The sequence below is a fragment of the Leuresthes tenuis genome, unplaced genomic scaffold, assembly GCF_036924035.1.
Source record: "Leuresthes tenuis unplaced genomic scaffold, fLeuTen1.0.hap1 SCAF_2, whole genome shotgun sequence".
NCBI lineage: Eukaryota > Metazoa > Chordata > Actinopteri > Atheriniformes > Atherinopsidae > Leuresthes > Leuresthes tenuis.
This window is the reverse complement of record NW_027325356.1, coordinates 18,492,697-18,501,592: the sequence shown is the minus strand read 5'-3', so window position 1 is coordinate 18,501,592 and position 8,896 is coordinate 18,492,697. Positions and strand designations below refer to the sequence as shown.

Here is an 8,896-nt window from a genome sequence, read left to right as displayed (position 1 = left end):
AGCAGTGAGAACAATGCTTTTATGATGTTGTCCCAGGTTTCAAACTATTTTGACCATAACATTTTCCATTGCATGCGTGTGGTTTGCTTCCCAGCATCAAATTAGATTGCATTGCTGTCATCAGATCCCAAAACACAACTATCTGCTCACCAACAGTCACTCTATGAATAAATCTTCATTGACTAAATTATATGTTTTCACGCAGTTGCCTCAACTTACTCATAGAAATATGTATGTTTAACGTCCTAGTCCACATAAGACCACACTTTGATCAATGTTAATAGCTTCTCAACCATTGCAGTTTTACTCAAAGCTACCACTTGCCATGTACTGCTCACACTGAAGCCTCAGGCCTCATTCTGCTGGACTGTCCTTAACAGCAAACCCTTATTTGGACCCTTCCTCATATGGGAAATAATGTGTGTTCTGACCTCTTGCAAACTCATATGACTGGGTATCTCAAATATTTGCATCAGTCCATCCCATCCTCTCTTCAGCTTTCTCATGCCATCTGTATGATATAATCAGTAGCTGTAGACCTGAAAGAATTTGACAAAAAATCTTTCTCATGTTTACTTGTAGTATTCAAATTTGGATGGCATTATATCACCAACAGAAAAAAAAAAAAAAAAAACATTCACACCCCTTGAGCTCTCTCTCTCTCTATATATATATATTGACTTAAAAGAAGAAGATATTTACATATATATATATAGACTTAAAAGAAGTGAAATATATATATATATATTTAACTTAAGTCAATTTGTGTGTGAAAAAGCACTCTGAATGTCTCACTATTTCCGTTTAAAATGCCCATGCGGTTGCCCAGAAATTAGAAGGTACTTTCGCGTTCGCGTTTCGTTGAAGCCATCCTTCCGAGCCGCCGTAGCAGTGATAAACACTGACAAGCAGCTGTTTCTTCATGTTACTGCTCACGTGGAATATTTTACATCGTGAAATCAACGCAGTCGACTGTTGTAGAAGCAACCAGTTTGTATCACTAATACCACAATGGAGCCTGTCATAAAGATAAATCCAGGTACGGTGAATCTTCGTGACGTTTGTTTGGTTGTTAAAATGGACCGTTGATTAATTGTTGATGTTGCTTCGCCTGGCTGTACTTTTTCATAAAGCCCGTTTCTTTCTCCCCCAGGGGCGTCGAAATGGGACATTCGTCAGAAGGTTTGGGACTACATAGAGGAAAACAATCTGGCCAACTTTCCAAGGCCTGTTCACAACAGAATCCCAAACTTCAAGGCAAGTTGCAGCAATTGAGTTGAAGAAGAGGACGTTCATGGCCAACACTGTTGCTTTTCAGAAGTTGACCCAAATCCTGTAGCCTGATAAGGAATCTTCAGCTTTTGCAATGTCTTTATCTAGATATTTGCTTGTTCATTGCCCTTTTCTCCACACATGGTGACGCCTGAGCTTTTAGGGTCATTAGGGTCATTTTGTTTTTTTTGAGGGACACTAAAAATAATTTTGGACAGCTGTTGACTAAATATTGTCAGGAGAGTTGCTAATGCCACAGAGACAGGCCTATACAGTCAAGCTTCTGTTAGTGTAGCAATACAATTTTATCCTTCTCTTTTTACCCACTTCTAAATACTGCCGAATGGCATATTTGTTCACAAATACCTCTAATCCAAGTCTATGAAAGCTATGATGAAACATCAGTAGTTTTCAGCTGTGACAATACAGCTGAAATACCTGTTCGGGTGACATAATTTGGCGGCACACACGCAGCTTGACCTTTTAATCGAGTTTGATTTGCTTAGTGGCTCAATTGTTACGCATGTTGTCAGAAATCTGTTTAGTTGTAATAAAAAACGACCCACATTTAAAGTAGAACAACAAAGGCACTAGAAAACTGTTCCTACATGACCGTGCTGTGCATATAATTCATTTGTGAATGTAAGTTTGTTTAAGGATGAAAGTGGTCATGTTTGTAAAAGCATCGTCGCGTTGCTGCAGCTTTTGACTGTTTTTTTTTCGTTTTGAATGATTAATTGTTGTCCTGTCCATGCGTCCAATGTGTTTATTTTCCTGTGTGCTGACTGGCCAGGGTGCAATTCAAGCATGCAACAGGCTTGCGGAGCTGCAGGAGTTCAAGTCCAGCCAGACAGTCAAAGTAAACCCAGACAGACCGCAGCAGCAGGCACGCTTTGTGGCTCTGGAAGTAAGTTTAATTATAAAAAAACCTTTTTTTTTATTATCAAAAGCTGTTCTCTTCTCTTTAGGGTGCTTTTGTGGCCTGCGCCAAAGTGGCGGAGCTGCAGGCGTTCACCCAGTCAGCTGAGGTGAAGGTGGATCCTGATAAACCTCTGGAAGGTGCCCGACTAGCAGTGCTGCAGGTAGCACTGCACTGCGGGAGGGGGGAAATAGCATGAAGAGTGCTTCAGGCTGCATTAGAGAAAACTCTTGCCTCGTCTTTTCATGTTTTGTAACCATTTCACTTTGACCCTCCACGTGGAAGCTTTTATGAGGAATTATAGATCCTCCTGTAAGTTTCTTTATTACACCTTCTGATTCACTCCTCTCTATAAATGTCATTTCAATCACCACAACCAGTTTGCATCTGCTGAGTTGGAGTCACATTTGCCACTTTACCCATCACTCAATGAATTGTTATGTCATGTATTATCAACCTACAGCCATGTAAAATGATTAAGAATCTTGAGTGTCTCATTTTTTTTTTTTTTGATAATTTATCACAGGCAAGGAAAACTTTATTGGTTCCAACTCCTCGTCTTCGCACTGGTCTTTTCAACAAGATCATTCCTCCCCAGGGGGCCAACAAAGAACAGCTGCGCATATGCGCCTCCTCTCAGGTTTGAATGTATAGATATATGCATCATTTTGTCAACATTTTCATCCAGAATTTTACTCATTGACCTTCAATAATATTGCGATTTATTTATTCTCTGTCTTCTGCTTCAGGGTGTGAAAGACTTCAGTGTGCCTGTTGGCCTGGATGCACAGGTGAAGGTAGACTTGGTGGTGGTTGGCTCTGTGGCAGTATCAGAGAAAGGTTTGTTGGCGCCAACAATTCACCACCTCACCGTAAACTTTCAGTTTAATCATGTTGGGTGCGATATATTGCAAACTGACCTTACTAACAGATCGATTAAAGTAAACCTATCTCAAATAATACATTATTCATGGGGCTTTGTAGTGTTTTAACCAGCAGTAGCAGTAAAATGTCCGATTAGCATCAAAATTAGCAGCATCCTTACTCTGTGCGGAACATTGAACGTCACACTGTCACTGAGCGGTTTCTCTGCCAAAACACTCTGTTATTAGCCAGCGAAGTCACTACTTGGAAGATTTGAACTTATTTTTCTGTGTGGATACTGTATTTCACAGGAGAACATTAAAGGGCCCTGAGTATTTGACAGAGTTCTTCTTAAATCGTCTGTATGAATCTCTGCATGCGTCTCAGCATTATAAGTGTTCTCATCAAACTTAATTTAGCTCCTTTAATGAATTACAAATGCTTCTTTTGCTGCCCTTACATGCAACCCATGTACCATTTTTCCCGTGGTGTTTGCCTCCTCCAGGTTGTCGGATTGGAAAAGGGGAGGGATTTGCTGACATGGAGTACGCCATGATGGCTTCAATGGGGGCTGTGAATGACTCTGCTGTGGTGGTTACTGTGGTCCATGACTGCCAGGTTAGTTTGCTTACTTTGAACTTGCCAAACAGACCAAATGTTTCATGGAACCTTTCAGCATTTACTGTGTAAACTAATTAACTGACAAAGAGATTAGAAATACGATGTTGAGAGGTTTCAAAAATGTGATAAACAAAAGCAAAATGTGAGTACAGTTATATTATAGGACTTGTGTAGTAACCTCTCTGTTAAACTTCTTAAGAAATTAATTATTTGACATTTGTGTTTAAGGTGGTCGATATTCCGGAGGAGCTAATGGGAGACCATGACCTGACTGTCGACTACATCCTCACACCTACCAGAGTTATTAAGACTAACTGCCAGCTACCCAAACCACAGGGAATCATCTGGACTAAGGTAGATGACATTATTTTTTATTTGAATTAAGGTCTGAGAATTACATTTAGCTTCAGTTTGGTAAACGACGCTACTTAAGCTTCGCAAGTAGCTGATATCAAAGTTCAGATCTCGTATGACAAAGTCCATCATACTATTTGAAATATCACAATTGAATCTTTTTAACTCCATGATGATATTTGTTATGATGAAAATACATTAGCTTAATTTCAAAAAGTAAAACTTTCCCTTTTTTTAAAAAAAACAAACAAAAAAACTATAAAACAAAAACTGTATCCAACCATGCTTTGTTTGTTTGTTAATCTCGTTGTCCAGTTCTGAATTAGACGTCAGCTGTCATGTAAAGTTTCGGGTGTTTTCTGAACTGATTCAGGACTGAAAATATTTCTGGAACTTTTAGTGTGAAAGTAAAGAACAGACCCCTGAGGTTTCCAAGAAACACTTCTTTTAGGTGACACTGCCCTCTAATGGACTTGTAGTCTAACTACTCCCTAAAAGAGCAGCCCTTTAGACAGAGGTAACATTTTAATGTTTGTGTTTTATGTAACATTTCCCCGTGTTGCTCTTTTCTTCACTCGTTTTAATTTTGAGTGTAGTTTCATACATTGCACATACAATGTACATTCTATGTACTGAGAGCGGACATTTATTTGTTAAAATCACATTTAAGTGTTTAAATTATGGTCCGTACCTCACACTACGTCTGACTTATTGACACTGGCACATCACGTGATTTTCCTCCTGAGAATATGTCTTTAATTAGACATGATGGGGGGTATTATTCTTGTCATGTGTCCAGATTGTGTGTAACCTCTGGGTTCCTTAAGACACGCATGTAAGTAAACAGGACCCAGTGACCTCACAGACAGGAAGGCTGAGTCTGATCATCAAAGGCTGCTTTGCCCAGCCACCTTGGCTCTGCAGGGGCAGGGGAGCGACGGGTCAAACAGGCCGGTGTAAAAACAATAGGCTTGTATATCCTTTACAGGACTGGTCAGCATCAAAGGCTGCCAGGACACTTGAAGACCCAACAAATCAAGAAAGCAGTCGTTATTTTTAACTACGTGGGAAGTGAAGTATCCTGCTTCTGTAAATGTAGTTATTAAACGTGGCCTGTGAGCTCTATGGACTAATACCAATTAATTTGTCTGCAGCTGGACACGGAAAAGCTGGAGAGAATCCCCATCCTGAAGAAGATGCGTGCTCTGGAGGAGCAGGCAGGAAAGGACGTTACACTCGGGGCACCATCACTTGCAGCCGAGTCCAGTCTGCAGACTGAACAACCCAAAAAGCAGCCCAGACGGAGACCGAGGCGGGACATGCAGCAAGATGTCGAGGGAGAATTTAGTAAGGAATCCACACGGGAGAGAAGAGTAGAGGCAGAACAGAAAACCAGACAGCGACCAGCTAGAATGAGGAAAGACAGCAGAGGAGATGGCAGGGGAGATAAGGATGGAGAAACACGTAAACCACAAAAGGGAAAAAACAGGGAGACCACGAAGGATCAGGGCGTAGAACAAGGTGGAGGTGAAACAGGGGCTCAGCGTAAGCTCCCTCTGAGTGTGACCACAGTTTACCTGGGAGGAATCCCCGCTGGGCTGCGTGTTAGTGAGCTGAAAACTGCCCTCAGAGAGAGGGAAGCCGCCCCACTCAGGCTCACCTGGCAGGGAGCTCAACACCGGGCCTTCCTGGACTACAGTGACCCTCAGGCTGCAGATCAGGCCCTGGAGGCGCTGCAGGGTCTCTGTCTGAATGATCACAATCTGCAGGCTGAGCTGGCCAAGAGCCAGCGTGGAGGCACAAGGTCTGGACAGTCCATTAAGAGACAAAAACCATCCGCTGCTCTGAAGTCCAAAATGGCACCGCCAGATACTCAGAGTGACACTGCTGGGAAGACGGAGCAGTAAAAACAACAGGCAGTACTAAAAAAAACAAAAAAAACGTTTTTATGCAACCCTTAGTACCTTTAGAAGAGTTGAGCCTTTTTTTTTAAATTAAATTTATTTTCTTCTCATTAGAAGTGGACCTCAGTTACTTGAATGTCATTAGTTTGATGAAATATTAAGCAACTACAGTACTAACAATTATGAGGAAATTGAATTGATTCGCAGCATAAAGCATTACCTGCGAGATCTTTGTATTGTCACAGTGCTTAAACACACCTTGTTTAATGCGCTTCGCTCTATTGACGCACACCTCCTGGTCCGTCTGTCCTGACGGACTTTCTGCCTTCGTTGAGAACGATTCCTAAAACACAGCCGACCGTTATTTTCTCTCTCTGATTTCAGGCTGACTACGGTTGAGTAGCTATAATATGAAGATTTATTAAGTTCTTTCTCGTAAACAGCTCTCAATATCCCCTCCTCCGGTAATGTGTTGGGAGACGTGGCACCTTGGCACCACCAAGTGGCCAGCCACATACTTCACTTCAGCTAGTAGTAGATTTAAAGAAAATCTGTTTATGGATATTCATATCAGCCACAGCAGTGCGGGACGGCACCGAGTTGCCTCCATTTAATTATTTTCTTTATTATTATTATTATTTCATTCCTGGGTTATATTTTTTTTTGGGTGGGGTCATTTTTTTTTTCTCTACAGATTTGATCCAAGCCTCTAAAATTTGGATGACTTAATTTTTAATTTGGCATCCTGAAGAAGTTAAATTGATGGAACATCTTCGATGTATGTTGTTGTAAATCTAAACTTTTGTTGTCATTTGAGCCTAATTTAGGACATGGGTACACACGGCCAACGTAGATTACAGTCTACAGAAGGGTGAAGGGTATAAATTGCCATGTTTGCAGCCATGATTATTTCCCCTTAGGTACACAACAGAACCACGGAGAGCATTATTATTATTATCTTGTAGCATTATTTTCTGTTTATGGGTTTTGTTAAAAAACCCCAACTAGAAAATATGTGGAGCATTTAAACAGAGGACTGTGTGGCCTCATGCCGAGTCATTTCTACATGCTTGGTTTTTTTTTGTTTTTTTTTTTTGGATATTTTAGAAAAAAGATATTTGAACATTGGTATTTGTACCTTTTTATTGATAGCAATGACACGTTGATTGCGTTCTGTCCTCTTAGTTCAGTTTGACAACATTCGTCACTAAACATTTGACTGTACCTGTTCAGTCTTTTCTTTTCTTTTTTCTTTTTTTTTTTTTTTAAACAAACCTCATTGGGTTTCTTTAGATTTGCTTTAAAACTGAAGGGATGGATTTTCATTGTTTTGCTGCATTTGAGGAATTGCTCCTGATTGGAGTTGACGCTGCGTTGCCTCAAACCCACTCAAACTGTTGCTTTTCCGAAGATGTACTTTCGGGTCAGAAGATCCACTTAAAAGATGATATTTCAGGCCACCGATGAGATTTTGACTAATCGTGGAAGAGTGCTGAAGTTCACACTGTGCGAACATGCGATTTAAAAAAAAAAAGTCAGCTGAAACTGTGAATTGCAGTGATGGGGGACAGACTTGGAGCAAATGTTGAGAGACTGTTTTCAGAATGATCCTCTTTCTTTATTCATGGAGGGGGAAATTATGCTATTTTGAGAGTGAGATAATCCGCTATAACGTGGGCTCTCAGGCTGTAAAAAGGTGAATTTAAGTTTGTGTAACAAATAAAAATACTTGCCTAAGAACACTATCTTGTACCTCCATTCTTCCGCCTGTGTTTCTGCACAGTTTTCACCTGACAGATGGTCTCTCACATGACAGTCCGTTGTAAAATATGTGTTCTTTGCTCACTGAAGCCTTGGTTGTACGGAGACACAAGCCCACAATGTGTCTGTCTGCAGGCTGCAGGCTTTTTATGGAGCTGTCATCCAGGCCTGGCCTGGGAACAGCTGTGGAGCTCTATCTCTCTCCTGAGCACCGCCAGAGCACTGAACCCCAGCAAATGTCATCAGTTTGTTAATGTGCTGTTCCACTGCTGTCGAGCCTGCTCACTCTGTACTTGGTGGCATTTTACTAGGGTTCAGTCGGTGGTCATGTGCGATTTCCAAAGCAATGCAAGTGTCAAAACGCAGGCATTGCGTTTTCTTGTAAATGTATGCCTGCTCGCAAAAATCCTACATGTCTCATAAAATCCAATTACCAAGACATCTCCAGCGACAAATTCCACTGCTTGATCTAAATTACAAGAGGTGCGCATCAGGTCAGGTTTTCTCAAGTTTTTCTCTGGACATCTCTGAAACAAAAGCAAAGGAAATGTATAATCCTTACTGGTACCAACTCAAATGACTGAAATGAACTAAAACCACAAATTGGGTCAAGTTAGTAAGACTCTGAATATTGGTAGGGAAAGCTGCCTGTGCCCCTTGTGATAAATTGTGGCCCAGTAGTCTATCTGGGTGGTGTGACAAAACATTCAGGCCTCCACGCATTCATCGTTATAGTTGACTTGAATTGGATCTGATTCCTGTGACTTTTGCTGTACAAGGGGAGGTTATACAAAGCTTCCCTTCACACTTCCGAACGTTTGCGCATCTTGCTTGGCACCCTGGAACTACTCATTACACAAGATAAGCGTTCTTTTTGATCAGCACCATTTATTGTGTTCTATTCAGGATAGTAGGCAGAAATGTTTTCGGACAAGCTGCATTTGAGGACAACAGCTGCAGCAGCAGGACGACGGGGAGAGCTGCAGGTTTTCTCTTTACCATGTAACCAAACTCAGCCTGGTTTGTCCTGCCTCCGTCGCTGCGCGCTCTCGTTTCACAGAAGGGAATGTTAAGACTGCGCTTTCAAACACTTTATTTTCAATCAATGAAATCATTGTTTGGTGGAAGATCGGATTTATGCATAGAATATCAATTTACAATATAATTACCAGCTTCTGCAGTGAAAAAACAACAACAACAA

General features: G+C 41.1%; 1 protein-coding gene across 2 annotated transcripts; it reads left to right on the top strand.

The window, feature by feature from the left end:
* Positions 1-885: 885 nt before the first annotated feature.
* On the top strand, positions 886-7,676 carry mthfsd (methenyltetrahydrofolate synthetase domain containing). Of its 2 annotated transcripts, none has more exons than XM_072380451.1 (8): positions 886-1,039; positions 1,154-1,257; positions 2,241-2,354; positions 2,718-2,831; positions 2,941-3,031; positions 3,561-3,673; positions 3,905-4,030; positions 5,185-7,676. In XM_072380451.1, the coding sequence occupies exons 1-8, from the start codon at positions 1,012-1,014 to the stop codon at positions 5,935-5,937; spliced, it is 1,443 nt and encodes a 480-aa protein (XP_072236552.1). In that variant the 5' UTR covers positions 886-1,011; the 3' UTR covers positions 5,938-7,676. The 2 variants fall into 2 exon arrangements, with proteins under 2 accessions (XP_072236552.1, XP_072236553.1); XM_072380452.1 differs by lacking the exon at positions 2,241-2,354 and adding an exon at positions 2,066-2,179.
* Positions 7,677-8,896: the final 1,220 nt, after the last annotated feature.